At 63.7% G+C, this 24,122-nt stretch overlaps 2 protein-coding genes across 19 annotated transcripts in view; both read left to right on the forward strand.

Moving 5' to 3' along the window:
- The window catches only part of SEC16A (SEC16 homolog A, endoplasmic reticulum export factor), a 32,294-nt gene extending 21,064 nt beyond the window's left edge, over window positions 1-11,230 (forward strand). For 7 of the 13 annotated variants that reach the window (XM_082696062.1, XM_082696065.1, XM_082696067.1 and 4 more), the window contains 13 exons: window positions 602-715; window positions 921-1,113; window positions 1,680-1,928; window positions 2,408-2,490; window positions 3,297-3,440; window positions 5,386-5,466; window positions 5,624-5,680; window positions 5,790-5,901; window positions 6,290-6,427; window positions 6,645-6,739; window positions 7,288-7,362; window positions 8,748-8,807; window positions 9,641-11,230. In XM_082696062.1, coding sequence (XP_082552188.1) covers window positions 602-715; window positions 921-1,113; window positions 1,680-1,928; window positions 2,408-2,490; window positions 3,297-3,440; window positions 5,386-5,466; window positions 5,624-5,680; window positions 5,790-5,901; window positions 6,290-6,427; window positions 6,645-6,739; window positions 7,288-7,362; window positions 8,748-8,807; window positions 9,641-9,709 — 1,470 coding nt within the window. In that variant the 3' untranslated portion in view covers window positions 9,710-11,230. Of the gene's footprint in view, window positions 1-601; window positions 716-920; window positions 1,114-1,679; window positions 1,929-2,407; window positions 2,491-3,296; window positions 3,441-5,385; window positions 5,467-5,623; window positions 5,681-5,789; window positions 5,902-6,289; window positions 6,428-6,644; window positions 6,740-7,287; window positions 7,363-7,822; window positions 7,883-8,747; window positions 8,808-9,640 lie in introns of all 13 variants that reach the window. The other 6 variants (XM_082696072.1, XM_082696066.1, XM_082696061.1 and 3 more) reach the window with 1 other exon arrangement.
- Window positions 11,231-11,527: 297 nt separating this feature from the next.
- INPP5E (inositol polyphosphate-5-phosphatase E) lies at window positions 11,528-23,026 on the forward strand. Of its 6 annotated transcripts, none has more exons than XR_014302082.1 (12): window positions 11,528-11,624; window positions 12,460-13,507; window positions 17,216-17,339; window positions 18,554-18,651; window positions 19,191-19,315; window positions 19,427-19,546; window positions 19,792-19,899; window positions 20,381-20,542; window positions 20,623-20,738; window positions 21,197-21,333; window positions 21,642-22,068; window positions 22,191-23,026. XR_014302082.1 is itself a non-coding variant. In XM_082696107.1 (11 exons), the coding sequence occupies exons 2-11, from the start codon at window positions 12,702-12,704 to the stop codon at window positions 21,772-21,774; spliced, it is 1,929 nt and encodes a 642-aa protein (XP_082552233.1). In that variant the 5' UTR covers window positions 11,528-11,624; window positions 12,460-12,701; the 3' UTR covers window positions 21,775-23,026. The 6 variants fall into 6 exon arrangements, 4 of the variants coding, with proteins under 4 accessions (XP_082552233.1, XP_082552235.1, XP_082552236.1 ...); XR_014302083.1 differs by having other exon boundaries at window positions 21,264-21,333; XM_082696107.1 differs by having other exon boundaries at window positions 21,642-23,026.
- Window positions 23,027-24,122: the final 1,096 nt, after the last annotated feature.

Here is a 24,122-nt window from a genome sequence, read left to right on the forward strand (position 1 = left end):
TGGGACAAGGCTGGTCGTCGGCCGGTGCATGCGGCCAGTGCGCCCTCCCCCCAGGACCTTCGTTCTAGGGAATGCGCTTCCGTGACAGCTGAGAGAGTGTCTTACTGTGGGGAGTTTTCGGCGTCCACGGACGGACACAGAACAGTCAGCGCGTCCCCGTTCCTGCAGCTTCGGCAGCTGCTCCTCAGGGCCTGCGTTCCTCACACCCCCGTCCCACACGCTCCCCGCCCTGTCCCTGCACCCCCCCCCCCCAAGGCCTGTCAGAGTGTGCACGTCCCGGGTTAGTCAGTGTTTTGATCCCTGAAGCGCAGTCTGTGGAGTCGGGGACGGGCGGGAGCCGCCGGCCCTGGGGGCTGCTCCACGCGGGCCGCCCGGCTCGCCAGAGCCAGTCCGGCTCCCACACTCCCTTTCTGGTGACTCGGCAGTGCGAGCGATGCGTTGGGCCAGGTCACCACCACACGCTTCAGAAACCTTGGGTGGCAGGAGCTATCCGACCAGACCCTGAAGATGCCTTTTGTTCCGGCTGGCGATGGCTTTTGAAGACACAGTCCCTTGTCACGCCAGGTCGTAACAGGGCCCTTTCCTCCCCGTGTGTGTCCAGGTCGCATCCCAGCTGCGGCTCTTCGACCCGCAGCTCCGAGAGAAGCCCGAGCAGGAGGCCTTCGTGGAGCCGGCCTGGTTGGTGCAGCTGCAGCGCGTGGACAGGCAGCTCAAGGTGCGGGGTGCTTCCGGTCTCGGGCCCGGAGTTCGGACACGCTGCGACCGCAGTGGTTCACATGCCCGCCGCGCGTGAGGGGCGGAGAGTGCGCTCGAGGGGCGTGCGTGTTGGTCAGCGCGCTCCCGGGAGAGGGAGGGCCCTCCTGAAGCGCGGCCGGGCGAGGGTCCGGCTGTCGGGAACGCCTGCCCTGTCTCTCCCTCAGGAAGGCGCCGCGGTGTGGAGTCGGGACGGGACCTTCCCCCAGCGCTGTCCCAGCACCCCGAGCTCTGAGGCCGGCCCGTGTGATGGGCTGGCACTCGGCCCGCCCGGGGGCCTGGGCGCCGGCAATCCGCTGCTGGCGCCGCCTGTGCCCAGCGCTGAGCACCTCGGCCAGGGGGTGCGGCTGCTGCCTTCAGGTGAGCCCCGCGCTGCTGGAGAAGCCGCGGGCCTCCCCACCTTCCCCTCGTCGCCGCTGCTTCCGCACGTGGAGCACTGCCTCCTGCCCGAGGAGAGCGGAGGGCACGAGTCTTCCCTTCCCCCTCCCCACGCTTGCTCCCTCGATGGGTCTGTTGTGTCTCCCAGCCTTAAGCAGCCGTCCGAGCGGGCGGGGGTCCTGCGGAGCTCTGGAGGGGGAGGAGGGGGTCGGGGAGGGCTCCGTGAACTCCGAACTCTGTTTTAGGCCCCTGCTCCCGGGTTCCGCTGGGGCCTTGCTGGGAGTCAGGGCCCAGGCCCCACGTAAGATTTGATGATGTCCTCCCCTTGTCCCTAAGAAGCGTATGTTCTGCTTTTCCCCCAATGACTGACGGGCCTGGCATCGTCAGCACTCTTGCCGTGACGACTGGTTCTCTTACCCCGTAACGAGAGAACGTGGCCCTGGGAGAGGACGTGTGACAAAGTGTTGAACGACCGCCTGTTTGCTTCCCCGAGTGCCCAGAGTCCACACCAGTAACTCCGGCTTCTGTTCCCTGCTCTCTTGGTGCAGCTCCGCCGACGCTCCCCGACAGCCAGCCGGCCCTCCCCGCCAGGGTGCCATTGTTCCCGGTCCCCCCAGCCACGGGCCCCCTTGAGCTGGGGCCCGGCTGTGGACCCCCGGCGGCTGTCTTTGGCTTTCCAGAGCCCTCTGGGTCTGACCCTGCGGCTCTCTACACGGGGCCCGGCCTGCTGCCCCCTTGCGCACCGTCTCTGCCGGAAAGTGAGCACGCACCCCAGGAGGCCAGGAGCCAGGACCCAGGTAGGCCTGCTGGAGCGCCAGCCCGAGAGCAGAGCTGGGGGGTTTGGCATCGAAGGAGGAGGTTGGTGGAAGAGCCTTCAGTCATCTGAACTTGACACAGGTTTTGTTTGTCAGCATGTGCAGAGGGTTCCGGAAGCTGTAGGCTGGAGGGCTCACTGATGTCAGTGCTGCCTTCCTCCGGGACTCAGCTGCGTGTCGGCGTGCGGGCGGGAGCAGATGTCCGGGGGCGGTGAGCGGGCCCCACGAGGCTTCTTGTGCCTGCCGTGGGCCTTCCTGTCTCTGCCCTTGAATAAGGTGCCGCGTGCACCCCGCTTTCCTAAAGAAACGTTTCCGAGAACCTTTCCGGTTTCAGACTCTGAGTCCCGTGGTGGGAGGCCCTCGGCCAGGGAGAAGCTGTGCCGTGTCGCACATACATCGTGTCAGCTCCTGTCCTGTGTCGGCGACACGGAGCCCACAGTGGTCCTCTCTTCTGTTGACAGGGGCGATGCTTCCGGAGGCACTGGGTAGGAGCTCACTTCTGGAGCTGAGAGAAGAGGGTTTCGGTGGAAAATTTGCTAACCTGGTACTTGCCCTCTTTTTTCCCCCAAGCTCTTTTACTTAAGTTGCGTTGATTAGGAGCCCGGCCTTGCTGTTCTCCAGCTGTAATGGGAGAATCAGGAAAAGCGCGCAGCTGTGCCTCGTGGCTCCTCGGCCGGAGAGCCCTCGCTATGCGCAGGGTCACTGGGAAGGCCCGACCAGCTCGACCACTTAGTGGCGCGCGGACGGCCCCTCTCGGGAGGCTGCGTTGCTGACGATGACTTTTCCAAACCGGAAAGGCCTCCCCGGTCCTGCACCCCTCTCTGCAGTAGGATCCCTGACACCTCACTGTCCGTCTCGAGATTCTTGCCGCGTGTCTCGGCTGCTCTGGCCGCAGCGGGGAGGGACACGTGCTTTTCTGCGCGGCGGGTCCCACAGCCGCATCTCCACACACCAGGGCTTCTGTGGGCACACTGCCACAGGCACTTGCCATAGGCCAGACTTCCGCTGGGCGTTCTTCCATGAAAATATTCTCACGTAAAGTGAGAGTTTATGGAAGACAGGGTCTTCGCTCAGTGATAAGCGAAGCGATAAACTGAAAAAAAAACAAGTCTTTGTTTTAACACACCTCCTCCCCGTCTGCAGCTAGCGTCCCCTCGACACACACTCTCAAACCTCTTCTTCCAGCCCTGTAGTGCCCAGTGCACCCCAACACAGTTGCTTGGGGGAGCAGGCGGGAGGCGGGGGCTGCTGTCCCTTCCCCTCCCCCGCTCTGCTCTCATGGCTCACGGGTTTTCAGGGCCCCCGGGGAGGTGCCTTGGGTGAGCCTGCTCCCGTGTTGCCTTGGGACAGGGCTCCTCCGGCGGGTCCCAGGACTCTGACGCGCCCCCGGCGGGGGAGGGTGCTAGCTCCAGTGCTCTGCAGCCGCCGACGTCCGCGCCCGAAGTGAAGAGACCCGCACCGGCAAACAGAAAAGACACTAGGGAGCCCAAGAAGGTGAGACATGGCCTGGCTCCGGCAGGGTGGGGGCCTGGGGTCCAGGGCGGAGGCACAGCTCCCACAGAGCACTTCCCCACACTGGCGGCGGGCCAAGGCCTTCCTGTTGTCCTTGGCACCCACTGAAGCACGCAAAGCTCCCTGGGTGCCCTTGTGTCCGTGTCCTGTATGACCACTAGCCGGAGCAGTTGGAATGGGACCAGGAGGCCCCATGGGTCCCCATGGCCTGTCAGAACCCACCCCAGATGGTGGCCTCTTCAGACTTTGGGACCTGTCCCGTAACTTCCTGTAAAGGAGGTTAATCTTTCGAAATCATCGGGTCATGGTATCTGTTATAATGCAGCTGCTAAAATTTTATATTTCCTCTTTCTTGGTGATAGATGTTGGTCTTTTTTTTTTTTTTTTTTTTTTAAGATTTTATTTACCTGACAGATCACAAGTAGGCAGAAAGGCAGGTGGGGGGTGGGGGGGGGAGCAGGCTCCCTGCTGAGCAGAGAGCCGGATGCGCGGCTCGATCCCAGGACCCTGAGAATATGACCTGAGCTGAAGGTAGAAGCTTAACCCACTGAGCCACCCAGGCGCCCCGGCCCTTTTTTAGATGGGTGATGACGTATGACATGTGCTCCTTGTCTCTTTTGGCGAAACCACTCCTTCCTCTCAGGGCATGCCTAGGTCCGGGCATAGCTGTGTGTCCAGTGTGGGAAAGTGCGACCTGGCTCTTTTCCTAGACAGTTGCACGCGGTGACCCCAGCAGAGCCAGAGAGGCCCAGTCATTCCTTGTCACCAGCCCAGCTGGTGACATTCCTGGTTCCCGCGCACACAGGGTGGTCGGGCCGCCCACGGCGGCCTCTCGGTGGGGGTTGTGGTGTCTCCTGGAGCTTTCACTTCGCTCCCTGACGAGTGGGGGTGCCGAGCACCTTTCTCACGCGCCTGTCACCGCCTGTGTGTTTTCCTGCGTGGTGCTGGCTTGTCTTCTCCTGTTTGAGCCTCTTGGTCCCAAGTCCTCTGTGACATGTGTGCGTCACCGGTGCTGTCCCCCAGCCTGCAGACCGTCTCTTTACTCTCTTCACGTGGGTTTACGCGAGACTTGTTCTTGATTTCCGTACATTTAGCAAATCGAACTTTAGTTAACTGTTAGCCTCTTTTTTTTTTTTTTTAAGCTCGTGTTTATTTATTAGAGCGGCTAGCGCACAAGCAGGGGGAGGGGCAGAGGGCACAGGAGCAGCCGGCTCCCCACCAAGCAGAGCACCTGACACGGGCTGCATCCCAGACCCCACCCCGGCTGAGGTCGTGACCCGACTCGACACCAGAGTCGGGTGCTCAAGAGACTGAGCCGCCCCGGTCCCCCTTGACGCCTGGCATCACAGGGGGACACAGATCAGATTCCGAGCGTGCGTGAGCCTGAGCTAGAAGAGGACGCTGACCCGTCGTGAGCGCTGCGGAGCTCAGAGCGGCGGGTCTGCGAGCACACACACCCGCTGCCTCCCTGTCTGTGTTTCCGCTGAGGCCCGGCCTGCCGGGGTGGAAGTGAGCGTCCCTGACGTGTGTGTTCTCCCAGCACAAGGCCACAGGGCGGGGGACTGTCCCCAGGGCCCACAAGGACATGACCGGCCTGCTTGCTGCCGCTCAGTCTGGGAGAATGCCAGAGCCTGCCGCTCGTTGGCATTCAGACAGGAAAAGCTCCAAAAGGCACGTGTTCAGATGTGAACCATTTTAACTGTTTTTAAGGGCAGTTCCATGGTGTTCGCTGCCCCCGCCCGTCTTCGGGACTTGTGTTCTCAGATTGGCCCTTGGCCTCGGTGCACACCGTGCCCCTCCCCTCCCGCATCTGTGCATGCGGCTCCTCTGGGGCCTCCTAGGAGCCGGTCCTCAGGGCCTTTCGGTGCTGGGCTCACCTCACGCGGCACCGTGTCCTCGAGACGCTCCTGATGGTTTTCATGTTTAGAGCGGCGAGTCCTGGTTCTCCCGTTGGCTGCCGGGGAAAAGGAGGACAGAAGCTTACTTGCCGGACGACAAGAACAAATCAGTGAGTGCTGTGGAGCGTGGCCCCGAGGGGCATGCGCGTGCCCGTGCATGGGGGTCGCCAGTGTGCACGGACGGGCCTGGTCACCCAGGCCCGGAGGCCGCAGGCGCTGCTTCCGCTCGGCTCTGTCTCCTGACATTACTTTTCATGATCGCGGCAGATCGTCTGGGATGAGAAGAAGAACCGGTGGGTGGACGTCAGCGAGCCAGAGGAGGAGGTACGTCTGTCTGGTTCCTCACTCTGCTTGCCTGGGCCCTCGCTCCGCATACCGTCCCGGCGGCTCCGGGTCCGCAGGCAGGGCTCTGAGCCGGCTTTCCCCTCCACAGAGGAAGGCTCCGCCGCCCCCACCCATCTCGCTCCCCAAGGCTCCGCTTGCTGCGCCCCCTGGTCCTGGAGGGCCCCCGAGGGCCTCTGTGAACATGTTCTCTAGGAAAGCAGGTAACAGAGTCGAGCCAGAAATCAAGAGTTGGTTTGAGAACTTGCGTGTTCTGCAGACATGCCGGAGTTTAAGGGCTGGAAGTACAGGGCAGATGGCAGTCTGTCTGTCTGCAAGGGGGGTCCTAGTTTTCCTCAGGCGAGTCTGCAGGGGGCCCCCCACCGTCGCCAGAGCGTGAGAGCCCTGCTCCGCAGCCCCCAAGCTGCTAGTGAGCAGCGCGGCTCTGGTAGCCTCGATGTGTAGAATGGGCACCTCCCCCGGGGGAGCAGCCGGGCTGTGCCATGTGGAGAGCTGCGTCCCCGGCTGCTCTTCCCGCTGGAGGAAGGGGGGCCCCGGGGGAACAGGATGCTCTGGGGCGCTGACCCAAATCTGCCGCTTTTTCCGGTGCAGCTGGAGCCAGAGCACGCTACGTGGACGTGTTGAACCCCGGGGGGCCCCAGCGCAGCGAGCCGGCTCTGGCTCCTGCAGAGTTTTTTGCCCCCCTGGCCCCGCTCCCGATTCCTGCACACGTGTTCGGACCGAATCCAGGTGGGCAGTGTGGGACCTTCTGATCTCTGATCCCTTTCCTGAGCTCCTCTGGCTTTAATCTCCCGTAAGAACAGTGACCCGGCTGATGTGCAGAGCCGGGGCTCATCTGCTCGTTCATGAACCCCCTTCTCTGTCCCCCTCGAATGGGGCTGTGGGAAACCACAGGCCGGTGTTGTTGTGAACAGAACGACAGCTTCCTGCGCTGTCTCCTTCACAGACGCAGAGGAAGTCCCACCTGCAGGGGGGGTCGGCAGGGAAGGGCAGGTGCCTGCAGGCAGTCCGGCCAGCGCAGAGCCGGCCTCGGAGCCCCAGGTGAGCAGGGCTGCAGGCCGGGCGGGAGGGCGGGGAGGGTTTGCCCCACACCCTGCCTGGGAGATTGGCCCAGCCTTTGTGTCAGGCCCATTGTGCACCCGGGGACCAAGTCCGTGTGTATAGGAAGACTCCCTCTACAGATGGGGAGTGTGACCGTGTGCACGAGGCCTCGTGGCTGTCTCACTGAAATCATAGTCGGAAAGGTGGTTTTTAATTTTGGAAACTGGGGTGCGGAATCACGGAGAGTCTGGTGTCTGAGGGGGACAGTGGATTGCGAGCCTGGGTCCCCAGTTAATGAGCTGCTTAACATGTAAGGCGTCACGTAATGCTTCAAAGTCTGTTTCCTGCTCCGAGTTGGGATGACCAGGCCGTCGTGGGCCTGGGATCCGCGTTCCTTGGAGATGGGCGGCGGAGCGATGGGCCCTGCATCTACTCAGACCAGTGCCTTCTGTGGAGCCCAGCACCTCCAGGCCGGGCTGGGCCAGGTCGGGGTGGGGTCCCGTGTGGTTCCACTGGTGGGACGGTTGCACATCATCTTCCTCCCACAGGCGTTTAGCTCTGCCACTTCACTCGCTGGCCCCGAGCTCCCACCCGCCGGCGAGGACGGCTCCCGCGGAGGAGAGGTAAGGCCCTCCCGCCAAAAGGACCTGCCCAGAAGCCAGGCCCGGCACGTCGCTCGTGTGCACTGTCCACGTGGCTGCTTCCTTTAAAAGCAAGTCTTGACGAGTCAGAAGAGACAGTTGAGCAGCCTCTTAAAACTGCCCGGTGTCAAGTTTGTACAACAGATGGTCCCACTTGTCTGTGCAGAATCACCCAGGGTCTCCACCTCAAGCAGGGCTGGAGTGCACCTGCCCCTGGCGCTGCCCAGCATGGCCGGGCCACCGCGGGCCCCCAGCTGGGGGTGTTTTCTCTCTAAGAGCTGCCCCCGAAGGCAGGCCTTGTAAGCTAACTCTGGCTCCTCTCCGTCCAGACTGTCCCGGTTCTGAGGGCATCCTGCAGCTCTCGGGGGTTACACGGACCGCTCGGAGCGGCAGCGTGCATGCTGATTTTCTATTTGTGTGTGTTTTGTATGTGTTCCTGTAGCTTTCACGCTGTAGTTCACTGAGTTCATTGTCACGTGAAGTAAGCCAGCATTTTTATCAGGTACCTGTGCCTGGCGGTTCTCACTGGACACGCGTTGAACTGGGTCGCCTTTGTGTCCCCTCTGAGCGCACTGTGCTGGCTGGCCACTGTGCCCGTGTCACTAACGCGACCCGCTGCCTCCCCACCCACCACACACCGGAGGATGTAGTGTTCCTTTCTCCCCAGGACCTCGGGGGGTCGGGAGCTGTCCTGAGGATGCACTGACGGGCACGTAGACCCCAATGTGCCTGGTGAATGAGTGCGGTCTGTTAAATGTTCTTTCTGGATTGGTTTTTCCACATGGCCAGCCTCTGGCGTGGCCTCACTGTGTATGAGTGGGTTTCCAAAGCCCACGGGGCAGGAGGGACTTCCGTTCTCTGACCAAGTGTGAGACGGCATCTCATAGGCCAGGCGGGGGGCGGCAGGAAGCTGTCCTCCGGCCAGTCTGGGCGAGAGATAAAGGAATGTGTCATCTTTCCTGTGTATCGTGGGACAGAGCTTCCGTTGGCTCAGTAGAAGGCTTCGTGTCACCTTTTCCTTTGCACACTAAAGCACTGGCTTTCGTAGCCGGGCACTGAGGTCTGAAGTCCTCAGAAGCGTCTGTTAACTGCCCCATGTCGGCACGAACGGGACATCTTGGCGCCGCGCACTCCTTGTCCCTGCATGTTCTGGTTTCGAGGCCTTTCTCTCTGCATGCTGCTTTACGTGTCACCATTTTCCCGTGGACCTTGGCGTAATTATGTCCAGGGCTGCGACAAGTGTCTCCACCTGCGTCCGTGGCTCCCTTAGAATCACTGGGAGCGGTCCCCAGGAGTGTGTCTGTTCACAAAGGGAGCGAGTGCAGCGCTGTCACGGCGGTGCTGACACGGCTCTCTGTGGTTCTCAGGCTCCCAGTGACCACCCCGGGGCAGCCGCGCCCTTCTACAGCCCCGCTCCGTTTGCACAGGTCAGTGCCGCCCTGGCCCCCGCCCGCGCCTGATGACCCTTCTCCCTTCTCGGTCGGGCCTTTCCCGCTCCTGGCTCCTGTGCTTTCCGGCCGACACGCTGTGCCGCGGGTCTGCGTCTGACTCCCACGCGCGGGCCTGGGCCCTCCTCTCGGCCGCCCGTGGCCTGCATTTGGGGCTGTTGCTGAGCGTTCCCTTCCGTTTCTCTGCCTCTGCCTTCTCTCTTCTCCGTGCCCAGTTTTTGCCTGTAGCAGACAGACTGGCTGCCGGTTTGGGGCGAGCCAGGGCGGGGTGGTCCTGGCATTTAGGATGTAAACGCTCGCCTGAGCCCAGGTGTCCTGGTGCGGCTCCTGTCCTCACGGGCCGGGGTGACCGGGCCTGCTCCCTCTGCACCTGACTCTCATCCCCCTACCAGCCCGACCTTAGGGCTGCCGTGTCCCACCCAAGTTACAACCTGGCCACCGTGCACCTGCTTTTCCACTCCCAAGATGTGCTTTTTCCCATCCTGTTACCGCCATCTCGTAGCCATTATTTTACACAAATTCTTTGGTGCACATTCCTGCCGGGCTGTGGCGAGGAGGCTCAGGTAAACGTCTACGCGCTGCCCGCAGGCTCTCCCGGCGGCCGCTGCAGCTGGCCTCCTTGCTTCACCGCCTGGCCACAGCGCAAACCTTTAAGAACGACTGATTTGGTCCTGGCCTGGCCAATTACCAGGGGGACTGCCTGTGGGTTGGTGTAGACGGTCCCGCCCCCCCCGAGTCTCAAGGTGTTCCCAGGGTGCCACTGGCCTCGGAGGCCTCGGGCACACGGAAGTCAGCGCTCTTCTCGTCTGCAGGCCTCGGCCCCCTCCGGAGGCTCCAGGATGGGGAGGATTGGCCAGAGGAAGTACCCAGCGTTGAGCTAGAAGGGTCCCCACCCTGGAGTAGCATCTGGAACCCTGAAGCCATCATTCTGCTCCAGCAAGAACTCAGATGGGTTGCCTGCACCGTCCCCGCGTCCCCGAATGGGCACGCAGTGATGCCACGTGATCGAACCTGTTCTTCCGCCGCCGTCTCTGAAGGGTGGCCGGAGGCAGGTGCGCAGCCCCTGGAAGGCGCTGGCTGGAGCAGGGGCGCTCTTGGCTCCTTCATTCCCCAACGGTGATTTAAGGGTAAAACTGTCCGTCCTGGAAGAGCGTTGTGCCGGGTGAGGCTGGAGGCGTCTTTGCTGCAAGAAGATCTCGCTCTTGAGGAACCCAGGTGTCTCTGCAAACCTAACCGTGCTGCCCCCCAACCCCCACGGGGTCCTTTAAAATGCCGAGTGAAGAGTGAGCCTTGGGCCCAGGAGAGGCCCCACCGCCTTCCTGGTGGCCGTGGAGGTCCTTTCTGCATCAAAGTCCCCGAGGAGCTGTGGACTCGGTGGCAAGAATTCGGTTAGCTTTCGAGAGAGGCCCGAGTCACTGAAGCACATCTCTGCCGGGTGGCAAAGATGTTTCCAGCTTCTTTTTTGCCCCGTGCGAGCCAGGGGCCCGGCTTTGCCCGTCCATGGGGGGCGGCCCTGCAGCTGTGCCCCCCGCGGACTGGCCCCCATCGGTCCACGTTACTGAAACTCACTGTGACAAGCCTGACGAGACACCTCGAGGGGCCACGGTGCCCTCTGTGTCACCGTCGGCGCTGTGCTCTGTCCTGACTGGTCTTCACGGTGCCGTCCAGTTGCCTTGCTTTCTCACCTGGTTGCTGTCCTCTCAGGGTGGTGACATCTGGAAGAGCGGGCGGAACGGACTGTTGACGCGCGCTCTGAGTCCAAGGCTCTGTTCTTCCCGCACCAGCTCCGCAGGTGGCGTGCGGCCCGCCAGCCGCGGGGAACCACAGAGGGGACCCTCCCCACCGGACTCCGAGCTTTACGGCTTTATCGACTGTTCAGAAAATTCCTCTCTCGTTCTTGTTAGGTCTGAAGAGACTACAGAAAAGATTTAAGTATTTATAAGAATCATTAGAAAATAATTTCTGTAGGTTCCCCCGGGGAGCATAGTTTGCTTGGGGTCTTAAATCTAAATGCAGAAATGGTTTAACTGTGGAATCCGTGCAGGCTTCCTGTTTCCCCCGGGCCCTGGGTCATCTCGGAAGGGCCACGGAAGTTGTCCCATGGTGTCGCCCACACGCACGTCTGGGTGCGTTTGTTCACTTGGAGAGAGGCCAGGACTGGTTGACGGGGCAGCAGCCTCTTGTGTCCGTTGGTCCGCGCTCAGTGGGGGTCCTGGGATCCCAGACCCTCCTGGCGCCATGCCCCTGGCTTCCTCCGCTTGGCCTGCCCACCGTTGCCCGCACCGGCTGCCAGCGACTTTTGATTCAAGAAGCTCCCTGCCAGGCCAGGCGGGAGCTGCTATTTTTCCTAAATGCAAATTGTTACACTGCAAATTGGTAAATAAAGTATTTTGCGCTCGCAAGCGCTGTCATCTGTTGCTTCCTTCTGTCTGTGGGTCACCGTGGATGGTGGGGTGGGGGGACCAAGGCCCCTGCCTGGGGCTGCCAGCTGGAGGGGCTTTGCTTTGGCGGGGGTGGGTCGGCTGGGGAGCCCCCGCCCCCAGCCCCCCGACAGCAGGAGGGGTGCGCCCCTTGCGGAGGCCTGCCCCGTGTGTGTCGTCCCTCTGCCCCCGGCCCCCCGCGCCTGGCCCAGGAAGCTGCAGGGTGGGAAGGGGGACGGCTCCGCGCTCTCGGGCGTGCGCTGGGTCCTCCGGCCGCCAGGGGCCGCTGCGGGGACCGAGCCCCGCCTTTCTCGGACGCCCGTTGCCGGGGAGCGGCCGCCGGGCCGCAGGGCCGGTGAGCGGGCGGCGCGTTGAGGTGGGTGCAGGACTGTCCCTGGGCGGCGGCGCGGGTGCAGGGCCCGGGGTGGCCCCTGGGCGGGTATGCGGGGCGACCTCCAGGCAGGGGTGCGGGTCTGGAGCGCGGCGTGACCCCTCGACGGGGACGCGGATCCGGGGTGCAGGGTGACCCCTGGGCGGGGGCGGGGACGCGGATCCGGGGCGCAGGGCGAACCCTGGGCGGGGTTACGGGGCGCAGGTCAGAAGTGCGGAGTGACCCCTGGGCCGGGGCGGGGGCGGGGGCGGGAGTCCAGGGCGTGGGGTAACTCTTTGCAGGGGCGGGGACGCGTATCCAGAGTGCGGGGCGACCCCGGGGTGGGGCGGGGGCGCGAGCCCAGAGCGAGGGTTGATCCCTGGGCGGGGGCTGGGGACACGGGCCGGGGGCGGGGTCCTCCTGCGCTGCGGTCGTTGCCCTGGGGCCCCGCGGGCTCGCAGGTTCTGAGCCCGGGCCTGCGGCGGCGGCGGCGGGCGGAGGGGGCCTCCCTCGGGGCGGGGTCTGCGGGAGGAGCGGCGGTGATGGGTACGCAGGTGAGTGAGGGTGTGGGGACCCCTCACCCCTTCCAAGGCTGCTCCAACTGGCCTTGACTTTTGGGTTGTGGTTCTGCCCTGGTCCTACCCCAGAGCCCCAGGAAGGCACAGGTCCCCTCTGTGCGGTGGCTTCCTGGGAGGGGGCGGCGGGCGACTCGTCTGAGTGTGTGTTCTCGCTAGACGGCTGCCGGCCTGTCCCTCTGTCTCCTTGCACTGCAGTCCCATGGGAGCAGTCACGTGGCACGGGGTCGTGGCTGTCCCGGGCTAATAGCTCGGTTTTCCTGTAGGTTCCTGTAGGGGACCGCAGGACTTCTGGCTTCCCAGCCATGGAGCAACGGACCCTGTCCCCACCGGCTGGTCCCGGGCCCAAAGGGGAGCCCCTACGCCTTCTCTCCTCTGCAGCTGCCCGCCACGGTCTGGCCGTGCATCCCTGACCCTGGGCTTCCCTGGGAGCCCAGAGCGGGAACTGTCCCCCAGCAGCGGGAGGGGGGCCTGGCTGCCAGAGCCTGGGAGAGCCGGCCCCTGGACTATGCCGTCCAGGCTGGAGGGCGTGGGCTGTTCAGGGGCGTCTCCCCCGCAGCCCGCCGCCCAGGGCCATCTGCAGCCTGAAGACAGAATGCTCAAGGGACAGCTTCCAAACACGGGCAAAGACCTCGCAGCCCACCCAGGGTCCCCACCTGCCAACAATGGTGAGGGCCCTGAGAAGAGCCCAGTGCTCCCCCCGAAACTTCCAGCACAGATCAGCAACGAGGACCCACAAGCCAAGGCAACAAGCTTCACCCCAAAGCCGCCGCCGAGGCCCCGGCTGGAGAGAGCTCTGTCCCTGGACGAGAAGGCGTGGAGGAGGCGGCGTTTTCCAAGCAGCCACGAGGACCTGGCGGCTTGCGGCGGGACCAGCCCCAGTAGGGGCTCCTCACAGGACAAGGTCCCCAGGCACCCCGCCCACACCGACTCCCCCCCCTGCCTGAGCGCCTCCTTGCAGGAGATCCCCACGTCCCGCAGGGCCCAGGGCAGTGCGGGAGGGAGCCCTTCCTCTTGGGGTCACTGTATCTCCGGGATGATCAGCACTTCCCTGGACGTCCTGCACCGGGACGGGGCCTCGGCCCAGAGCCCCGCCAGGCTGCCCACTGTGGACCAGAAGGTGGCCTCCGGTTCCCTGCGGCCAACCAACCGGGTGGACTCGGGTCAGGCTGACCTCAAGGCCCGCCTGCCGAGCAGACTGTTCCGGGCCCACAGCAGCCTGGGCCCCGGCCGGCCCCCGAGCCCCCTAGCCTCTGAGGCCAGATCCTCCTTTAGCCTGCTGGCTCCCATCCGCGCCAAGGACGTCCGGACCAGGTAGGGCCCCAGGGGGGCGGGGCGTGGGCACCATCAGTGGCCTTGGCTTTAGCGTTCACGTGCAGCCTCCACGAGAAGCACGCAAAGGTTTTCTCACAAGGCTGTGCGGTGTAGAGGTGTGGAGCTAACCCCCCAGCTCGCAGCTCCTTCCCAGAGGGTCACGCCTTCCAGAACTTTCCCTCTGTGTTTCAGCACCACTCAGGGCTGCATGCCTACGAAACATGGTTCAGAGGCGTGCGTGACCTTCTCCCCACAGCTCTGCGTCTCGTTTGCTCTCCCTTGTGTGTGTCGGGACAGGCTTCTGAGGCTGTTGGCTGTGCGCCCCACTGGCCATCGGCTCCCATCGGCCCCACAACCGCAGAGGACACTTGGTTTCCAGGCCTCATGGGACCTGAGAAGCTAATGTATTTGGCCTTTATTACAGCTTATAAAAAAACCTAGCCAGGCGCTCCCCACCCCCACCCATGTCTCTCCTTTGCGCCAGGGTCCCCGATACTTCTGAGCCCAGCCTGTCCAAGCCCACAGGTCTGGTCTTCTCTGGGGTCCTCACTGTGGGGCCCATGCTGCGGCTGGAACAGGCCTCCCCTGCCTGCTCCTCCGGTGCCAGGCCTGGCCGCTGACCGCTCTCGACACTCCTGCCACTTGGCCCAGGCCTCTGCTCCCTGCTTGGGCTGGGCCCATTGTTTGAAGTACACATAGGCCCCGACGTGGGGGTCCCCACGCCACCCACTCCCCAGTATGGCACCCAAGGCCCCAAGTGAGGCCCCGGCCCCACTTCCCTCACCAGACTTCTCACCACCACCCCACCTGCTGCCCTCTCCAGTCCAGACCAGGCCGGCACCCGCCCAGCTGGACACAGAGTCCGCAGAAGGTGGGGAGGTCACTGTGCTGGTGTCTGCCACGTGGGACCCCAAAGCAGAAACCCTAAAACAACAGGACCGTGTTCTCTCCCCCTTCTGGAGCCCTCAAGTCAGAGCCCACGGTGCCACAGGGCTGCGCTCCTTTTGGAGCTCGAGGGGACCGTCCTTCCTGCTCTTCCAGCTCCCGGTGCCCTGGTGGCCCCCGATGGCCCCTGGTGGCCCGCTGGCCTCTGCCCGCACGCGGTGCTCCACCAGGGTCTGTGTCTCTCCTCTCACTGGGGCGCTGGTCGTTGACTCTAGCATCCAAACAAAACCCGGGACGCTCTCGGGTGGCTGTCCTTCACTAGCCACACTGCAACGCCCCCGTGGCCACAGAGGTCCCCCCGTGCGCTCTTGTTGTCAGGAAGGAGGAGAAGCTGGGGGCAAGCATGGCTGCGCCAGCCAGAACCGGGCCCGCCGCTAGGGTTTCGGGCACGTGGCGCGCTCTGCGCAGCTGCGTTTACCCGTGTGCGCGCACCACACGGTGCTGAGGACAGGACTGTCGTCTCAGAACCGGCTCCTCGGTCCCCACTTTCAGGCAAGCAGCAAGCAGTAGGTTGGTGGGGATCCCTCAGCCCAGATCCGCGTGCAACGACCCCATCTCCAGCCCCTCGGCCTGCCTTGGAGCGGGTGTGGGGTGCGCCGGGCCCAGGGAGCGGCTGCTCGCAGATGGGGGCGGCCACACTTCGCGTGAGGACACTGACGCTTGCATTCTGTCATTTTCCCATGTCACCAAACACGGGGTTTTCTTCCCCAGCCGTTTGTAAGTGTGAAGACAGCCCTTAGCTCGCGGTCCGGCCACAAACAGCTGGGACGTGGGTGCGGTCGGAGCGGGCGCTCCGCGCTCAGGGTGCTGCAGGCCGCAGGCACCACCATGGCTAACCCCACGGCCTGTGGGTCCTGAGAGCATGCTGTGCCCTCAGGCGCAGAGTGGGGGATCCTTTGGGGGCCAGGAGGCAGGGGCTCTCTGGGTGCCTGACTGTGGGGTGTGGCCACAGCCTGCCGGGGCTCCTGGAGTGCGGCTGAGGCAGCAGGGCCCCTGTCTGGGCACGATCAGGTACATGTCCTGCACCGCCCAGGGAGGGTGTGGGGATCGCTCCTCCCGGCTCCGGAGAACTGCCTTCTGCTCACAGCGGTCAGCTGGGGCTCACGAGCCTCGCGGGCGATCTGACTTCCTTCAAAGGAGTGGGTTCCTACTTGCAAGACTAAGCTGTGAGGTTTTTGTAGTGAATTGGGGTGAAGAGTCATCAGAGGCTTGGAAAGTCCTCGGGGTGGCCATTACAGACGCTGGGTTGGCTTCTCAAGGCTGCCGCAGAATGGGCCATCCATGGGGAAGCTGCGGTGCCGGGCCAGGCCGGCCAGTGTGAGGCCTGCGCCCCAGGCATGGGCAGGGCAGCATGGGGGGCAGAAGCCAGGTGTGATGGGCTGCGCCCGGTGGTCCACCCCAGTGTTCGGAGCCCACCAGACCGCCTTCCCACACCGCAGTGCCCAGCTGCCAGGCCTTGGCACAGAACCCCCTTGGCCCCCACCCACCCCTGACAACGGGACTGGGGCAGCCCTGCCAGCTGCCCCGGAAGGTGGAAAGAGCCCTCATTTGCACGCGGCCATCAAGGTGATGGTTGACGAGGGATGTCCTCGTGGACAGATGAGGGTACCAGCCCATCATGGTGTCGCCGGAGTAGGGATGGGATCCGCAGAGCTTATCGGGGCGCATCTGTAGGAAAGGGGGAGGGAGTCTAACACCGCCAGCACTCAGGAGGTGATGAAGCTCCCCTCTGGGCACTGGGGGGACCCGCGGCCAGTGTGTACAGCAGATGATGGCACTGGGGGTGGGGGGTGGGGAATCGGTGGTCAGTGTCTGCAGCGGATGGATGGCACTAAAAGACCTCGGAGACAAAATGACCTAAGGCTGGTGTGACTGTCACCTGGGTGCTGATTCTGGGGATGTCCTGATCTCCAGCTGGGTTGGAAGAAGGTTCTGGAAGGGGAGCTCCCAGCAAGAGGAGGACCCCAGACAGCTGGAGAAAGGCGGACTCATGTGAACACCGCGCAAGGAGTGAGAGGTTGCAGGGAGGCTGGTGTTGCACCCCTGTGCAGTGACCAGGCCGTGCGCGCGTGCTGGGCTTGCCCTGTGTGCAGGAGAACAGTCCGGTGGCCACAGCTAGACAAGTGTGTGAGCGCAGTTTTAGCACACTTTGTGTGATCCGCTGGCTGAGGACAATTTTTTCATGGTTGAGAAACCTGGTCTAAAGTCTCCCGAGACATGAAAATTACACATCAGAGCCTGCAGGCCTCTGGTGACACTCCATCACTGCCCAGGCTCGCCCCCCGCGAGTGGGCTCCGCAAGGCTGCTGTCCCCAGGGTCCGACGCAGCTGGAACCATGCGCGTGCGCACTCTGTGCTCCGGAACCCTTGAAGCAGGCATGACCGGTGGTTGTTGCAAGGGTGGACATGTCCCCTGTAGCTTTCAGGTCCCTGGAGGCCACGCTGAGGTGGAGGGCACGCATCCCCCTGGCTGCTGCTGTCCAGGTCAAAGAGCCTAGATGTCCCCCTCAAGCTGCTTGTCTGAGGACGTGATGGAAAACTTGAATGCGTGCCGGCATGAGTGGGGAATGGAGATGGTTTTCCGAGAGGGCAGTGGACCATCGTGCGCTGTGCCCCGTCGACCCGCGGGCTCTCGGGAAACCCCAGCTCTGGGAGAGCCTCCTGAAAACGGGGGGCGGGGGTGACAGGTGTGGCTGGGCAGTGTCCCCTGCACCTGGGTCCGTCTGTTCGGATCCTCGACCCCCGGCTGCTCACTCTCCGCAGGAGCTACCTGGAGGGGAGTCTCCTGGCGAGCGGAGCCCTCATGGGGGCGGAGGAGCTGGCCCGGTACTTCCCGGACCGCAGCGTGGCCCTCTTCGTGGCCACCTGGAACATGCAGGGCCAGAAGGTAAGCCGCCTGCTCCCGCTCCGGTTCTCTCCCAGGGCTGTCGCCGCACGCGGTCCGCCCGGGCTCTCCCCAGCAGCCGGGGCACCCGGAAGGCCCCGGCCTCACCCACCTCCCCACTGCCCGCTGGGGGAGGATGTGCTTTCTGACGCACGTGTTTGTCTGCTGCGGGGCTTGTGGCTCCGGCAGGTGGGCAGGGGACAGAGACCTCCCTGGGGCCCCACCCCCACGCACAACCTCCCCCCGCCGCCCCATCCACCCCCCACCGCCGGACAGCCGGTGGGACCGGCGGTGGCTGTCGGTGAGCCCACGCGGCCTGGTCTGGTTCTTGTCACCTTGGGGTCACTTTGGGTTTCGTTCATTCGGCCACCTGTGTGTGGAGGTGACAGTGGAGACCTCCAGCCACTCTGCCGTGACGGCTGCTTTGTGTCCTGACCGCCAGTCGCCCAGGGCCAGACTGCACAAGCCAGAGGACTGGCTCTTGCTTCAGGGGAGCCGCTTGGACCCCATGCTGGTGGCTTTCTCGCCAGCTCAGCCGTCTCTCCCTGGAACGACTCCTCACGGCAAGGACTGTCCTGGGTTGGTGGTCTCCATCCCCTGTATGTGGGGTGCTCTGATTTCTGAGGGCTGGGCGTGGGCTCCCTGCACTATGGGCGCACCAAAGGGTGCAGCAAAGGACACGGTGGTTGTCACGGTGGCATCACAGAAGGACCTTCACTCCACGAGGTGGCCCGGGCTGGCCGTGGGGGACGGGTGCTGGGGAGGAAACAAGGCAGGGCCACCTCCTGCTCAGGGTTGGGCTGAGTGACCAGGAGTCCCAACAACACAGGCTCGGGAGAGAGACAGAAGTGATTCTCCCTCGCGCTCAAGGAGGAGGCAGGTGCCTGGGCTGATGGCCCACTGTCCCAGGGATACCACCGGGCCTGTCCAGGGGATGGCGCTCTTGTCCAGGGCCCTGAGGGCTCGGAGGCTACGCACATCCAGCCACGGGGAGGAGCGCTCAGGTCCAGGGCCACGGCACCCGGCCCGGGCAACACCACCTCCCCACCCAGGGCATATCTGGTGGCGCAGGGCACAGAGGCAGGCATGGTGGTGACCAGTTGGGCTGGAGGGAGGCCTGCCTGGAGGCGTCGCATGGGCCATGCTGGTCCCGGGCTGTGGGAGAGGCTGGGCCGCTGGCCCCGGGGTAGGCCCTTGCTACACACGATTCCCTGCAGGAGCTGCCCCCGAACCTGGACGAGCTCCTGCTGCCCGCCGAGGCAGACTACGCCCAGGATCTGTACGTCGTCGGGGTCCAGGAGGGCTGCTCCGACAGGTAGGGAGCACCCCTGCCCTACCTACGTCTGTCCAGCCCGTCAGTCCCGTGGATCCCTGGGAACAGCGCTGAGGTGGGCCTTAGGGGCCAGGGCTGCCTGCCAGAGCCACCTCCGGGCCCATGAGCAGCTCCGAGAGCTGAGAATAAAAGCGCTTCGCTTGCTGACGCATCGCTGATGGAGAGGCCGCGAAGAGCAGCGGAGCCCCGGCTACAGCCCAACCCCTGCGTGGGCAACTAGGTCTGCAGCGTCCTGGCACTCGGGTGCCCCCCTCAGGCATCCGCAGGCCTGCCGCGTGCAGGTGCCTCTGACCTAGGGGAAGGGGCCGGGCTCCAGGCCCCCAGAGTAGCCAGAGAGCACGGGCCTGGGACCAGTACCGGAGATGGACAAGGCTGTCTGGGGCCCTCGTGTTGCTTGTCTGCCCACCACTCACCCTGCAGGACGCGGCCGGACAGCGGGGCTCTCTGGGCTGCAGGGCGAGGGGCAGCGGGGCTGGGGGTTCCAGCCCCCCTTCCCAGGCTGTCCCGGCCTCCGTCCACAGGCGGGAGTGGGAGACGCGCCTGCAGGAGACGCTGGGCCCGCGCTACGTGATGCTGTACTCGGCGGCGCACGGGGCGCTCTACATGTCCGTGCTCATCCGCAGGGACCTCATCTGGTTCTGCTCAGGTAGGTGGGCCGCCGTGCTCTGCGCCACCACCTGGGGCAGCCCCGGCCTCAGTGCAGCAGGGGCACGCAGGGTGAGCAGGACCAGCCGTGTCACCCCGCTTTGTCCCGCAGAGGTGGAGAGCTCCACGGTGACCACCCGCATCGTGTCTCACATCAAGACCAAGGGGGCCCTGGGCGTCAGCTTCACCTTCTTCGGCACCTCCCTCCTCTTTATCACGTCGCACTTCACCTGTGAGTCCCAGGCGTGCGGGACACCGATCCCCGTCGCCGCCGGGAGGGGCCTGGAAGGCAGAGGCCCCGCTACCTGTGACGGTGTCGTCCGGTCGTGCCCGGTTCCGTGGTGGGCGCCGGGGAGGAGGCCGTGGGGTGGACACCGGGAGCACCCGGCGGTACACTGGCTGGGGGGCAGTGAGCACACGGGTGCCGCCTGTGTCTGCGAGCCCCACTGCAGAGGCCCCCACGCTCTGTTCTCCCAGCTGGCGACGGGAAGGTGAGCGAGCGGCTGCTGGACTACAGCAGAACCGTCCAGGGCCTGGCCTTGCCCAAGAGTGTGCCCGACACCAGCCCCTACCGTTCCGACGCCGGTGAGCTCCCCTCCACGTGCTTCTGCCTTGTTCTCCGGGCAGTTCAGTGAAAGTAGACTTTGGGATCTTTTAAGAATCAAGGTCAGAAAAATCTAGAAAGTCATCAGGTAACAGGAAAAAGACCGCTCTGAGGCCTGGCACCGGGCTCCTCACGAGCTGGGGCGGTCAGCGGCTGGCGTTCACCAGGAGCCCGGCCTCGCCAGCCCCGCTCTGCATCCCCCACTCCCGCACAGGCCCTCCTGCCTCCCGGCTGCCCCACGGGGGTAGCGCCCTGGTGGAGGCGGCGTTTGTGGGAAGCGTAGGCTCTTGTGAGCGTGGGCCGTCACGCGGTCCCCGGATGGCTGTTGCTATGGGAAATGAGAATCGTGAACCTGACTGTCGAGAGGCTGCAGGGCACTCCTCCCAAGCGCCTTCCCTGGGGAGTCCTTGCACGTGGCTCTGGCAGGACACCGAAAGCTCACGTGCTTTCCCATTTGGTCAGCGGACGTTACCACCCGGTTCGATGGGGTGTTCTGGTTTGGAGACTTCAACTTCCGTCTGAGTGGCGGGCGCGTGGCCGTGGAGGCCATCCTGAAGCAGGACCTGGGGGAGAAGGTGTCTGCCCTGCTCCAGCATGACCAGCTCACCCAGGAGATGAAGAAAGGTGAGGGCCGGTGGGTGGGGGCTCCCCACCCCCGAGAAGGCACGGCCTGTGGGGTTGACACGGGGCTGGGACTGTTCCAGGGTCCATCTTCAAGGGTTTCCAGGAGCCAGACATCCACTTCCTTCCATCGTACAAGTTCGACATCGGGAAGGACTCCTACGACACCACCTCCAAGCAGAGGACCCCCTCCTACACGGTGAGCAGTCCCCTGGGGCCGGCCCGGCTCTGCGGCCGAGGTCTGGGGCCACTCGTGCTGGCGAACTAGAGGCTGCGGACTGAGGCCGGGCTAGCGGGCAGCGCCCTGGGGGCTACTGGGCCTGCAGGGTGCGGTCAGACTTGGGCCTAAGATGCTCCAGGCTAGTGACCACAGCTCTTGGAGGCTGTTGGGGCTGGGGGCAGTGCCCTCTGACGGAGGCCCTCCTGGGGGTCGGCTGCCGGTCCCTGGACAGCGAGGCACAATCTGCATGCTATCACTTGGCTGAGTTGTTTGTGGCGGGACCCCCGCGGTTGGCTCCGGGTTTCAGGCCTGAAGCTGCTGTCTCGGCCTGGTCCGCACCCAGTGCCCACACACCGGTCGGTGCCCTGGGCCCGCAGACACGCAGGCCAAGAAACCAGGGGGCATCGGGGCCCCCGTTTGTGGGCTCTTTTCTACAGGACCGGGTTATGTACAAGAGCCGCCACAAGGGGGACATCTGTCCCATCAAGTACTCCTCCTGCCCAGGCATCAAGACATCTGACCACCGCCCTGTGTACGGCCTGTTCCGGGTCAAAGTGAGGCCAGGGAGAGACAAGTCAGTACCCCGGCCACATGTCCTCACGTCCCGCTCTCACGGCCCAGGGCGGGGGGAGGGGAACGGGATTCCTGATCTGAAGTGGCTGTCATACAGGCGACACGCCCTGGGTCGGGGCTGGCCGGCTCTTCCTGCCACGTGTGCAGCAGGCCTGGTCTGGGTCACGGAGGGGTTTCTCGTCGTGGATGGTGGCCACGCTGCAGTGTGCAGCGGGTCCCAGTGGCCCACAGGGAACAGGCGTCAGAGTCGGCCTCCCAGAGGCCGCGGAAACAGCCGGGCCCTCCCAGCTGACCCTCTTTCTTCCACAGCATCCCACTAGCTGCCGGCAAGTTTGACAGAGAACTGTACTTGATAGGAATTAAAAGACGCATTTCCAAAGAGATCCAGAGGCAGCAAGCGCTGAAGGGTCAGCACTCGAGCAGCATCTGCACTGTGTCCTGAGGGCGCCCGAGGACCCTTGTCACCCACGTGGGAGGTCACTTGACCAAAAGCCCCTAAAAAGACAGAAGAGGTTGCTGTGTGGGACTTCTCCTGCTTCTGGGCCGCGGACGGACCAATGCTCGAGGCTGACCTGCTTCCTTACCAAGAACCCCACGGGGAGGCCAGAAGACCGGCCAGGCGGTACCACAGCCCCAGTGCCCGGAATGGAACCAGCCACGCTCCCAGACGCCACAGCCCGCGTCAAGCCCCATGCCGGCAACGCCACACGTGTGGTCCCACGGGGCAGGTGTCCAGGTGGGTTGTGGTGGGGCCTGGAGCAGCTTGCTCGCCCACAGCTCATGTTGGCAGCGCTCGCCTTGTGGACCTGCCGCCCCGGCAGTGCTAACTGGGAGGTGCCCTTCTCCGTCTGAGCACAGGGGTCCTGGTACTGAAGCTGGTGAGCTGCTCGGTGTCTCCGTCCCACCGGTGCTCGAGGACCAAGCCCAGGCCCAGCTGGACAGGCCAGAGCCAGCTGACTTCCAAGGAGGGAGTGCTCTCCCACGGCCCCACTGGGACAAGAAGGCCTGGCTTGTTTCTGGGCTGCCTCTGGTCTTCGGGGACCTGGCCCAGCCCCTCCAGCCATGACACCATTTCCCTGCCCTCTTCTGGTTTTGGTGATTTCAGACCATTGGCACACATATCGTCAGCCACAGATAGCGTTAACAAAGCTTCGGGTGTCCCCACCACATTCTAGATCTCTTCTTTCTCCTGGGGCTGAGCCTGTGATCACCCACCATGGCTCCTAAAGATAGCCTCTGTACGTGGGAAGACCAAGGGGCACTCGATCTAATCTTAAATTATTTATTTTTCGATATTTATATTTTTAAATAAATCCATATATTAAATCTTAAACTCTTTCTGGCCAAAGACTGAGTCCTAGGAAGAGCTCATCTGCACGCTCTGCCCATTCTCCTGACATCTCAGAGAACAAAGTTGTCCAACGGCAGGTCTCGCATACACTGCGCCCAGCTGCCACCCCAACTGTGGGGATGGCAGGAAAGGGACTTTTAAGGGAGAAGGGGACACCCCAGACCTGAGCGGAGGAAACAGGGCCCCTTCCGAAGGCAGGTGTACCTGCTTTGTGAGCGCCCACTTCCACAGCACGGAGCCAGGCACAGCCGGTCTGACACGGGAAGGTCTGTTCATGAGACGGTCCAGTCAACTCCATCGGACCTGAAACTTGTCTGTCTGTATAAAATTTTGCTCAAAGAAACGTGCTGTTGAGTTTTGAATTGTGAACTGAAAATGTCTGTCACAGATTTTTGTGGTGAGGGGCCTGGAGAGGCCTTTTCATGCACCTTCCTGGGTACCGTCCTGACGATGGGACCGAGTGATGGCGTGGCGTGTAGACAGTCTGGCCTGAGACAGGGCTTCGTGTCTTTGGGGATCAGGACACAGGTCACGGGTCCCAAGACAGGACACTCGCTTAAGAGCAGCCAGATCTGAGAGAAACAGGTTTCACTTGGAAAGTCGGGTTAAAATCCCGATGAGTGCAGAAATGCGGGCCAGTCTCCGAAAACCAGCTTCAGAGAGTGGAGCACAAGCAGGAAGAGGTTCTCATGACCCGGCTCTCATGGCCTCCCCACACTCTGCTCGCACCAAGCCTCCCTCGGGCACCTGCTGAGCCTACGGCAGCCACCCCGAAAGCCACGTTGGGGGTGGGGTGGGACCACGGGCTGAGGGGGTCAGAGGTGCCCAGCCATGACGGGGTCAGGGAAGGAGCCAGCAGGAAAGCAGGACAGGCAGCTTGGCACCAGCTTCTGAACAGACTCCGGGGCCTGGGCAGCAGCCAGATGTGGCCAGAGGCTCAAATCCAGCTGCATGGGCGCTCCGCCAGACCTAACACCCACCAGGGCCTCGGTCTTCGCAGGCTCTGCCTTCCCACCCCCCACCCCACAGCACACCCACCATGTGGCTAAGCTTCTGCCCTCCATCTCCCTTGGGTGCCGCCCTTCCCCTGGGTAACCCGAGAATGGCACAATCCACGCTGCCCACCTTCCCTCCGACTCAGGCTCGTCTCCCTCGGCCCCACCCCAGTGGGCACAGAGCCTGGCATCCAGCCCCCCAAATGCAGGCACCGGCGCGTGTGCTGGAAAAGCATGGAAATGGGACGGCGGCCCTGGCAAAGTGAAGGAACATTTACGCGTTGATCTCCCCAAAGCAGCCCTGCCCCCTCCACCCGAGCGGCCGAGGCTGGGCTGCAGGCTCTGTCCCCAGCTGCTGAGTGCTAGGGACCGCGGCAGCCCTGCAGCCACAAGGTGGCCCGCATGGACTCTGGGGACGGACTCTACGTGCATTCATGTCTGAGA

Source organism: Mustela nivalis (assembly GCF_964662115.1).
Source record: "Mustela nivalis genome assembly, chromosome: 13".
NCBI lineage: Eukaryota > Metazoa > Chordata > Mammalia > Carnivora > Mustelidae > Mustela > Mustela nivalis.

What these genes read in the sequence shown, in the direction of transcription:
- INPP5E (XM_082696107.1), top strand. Translation starts at nt 12,702, where the DNA reads ATGCCGTCCAGGCTGGAGGGCGTGGGCTGTTCAGGGGCGTCTCCCCCG. An exon ending in AGAGGACCCCCTCCTACACG is followed by an intron (nt 20,739 to 21,196) that starts GTGAGCAGTCCC and finishes TCTTTTCTACAG; the next exon opens with GACCGGGTTATGTACAAGAG. An exon ending in GTGAGGCCAGGGAGAGACAA is followed by an intron (nt 21,334 to 21,641) that starts GTCAGTACCCCG and finishes TTTCTTCCACAG; the next exon opens with CATCCCACTAGCTGCCGGCA.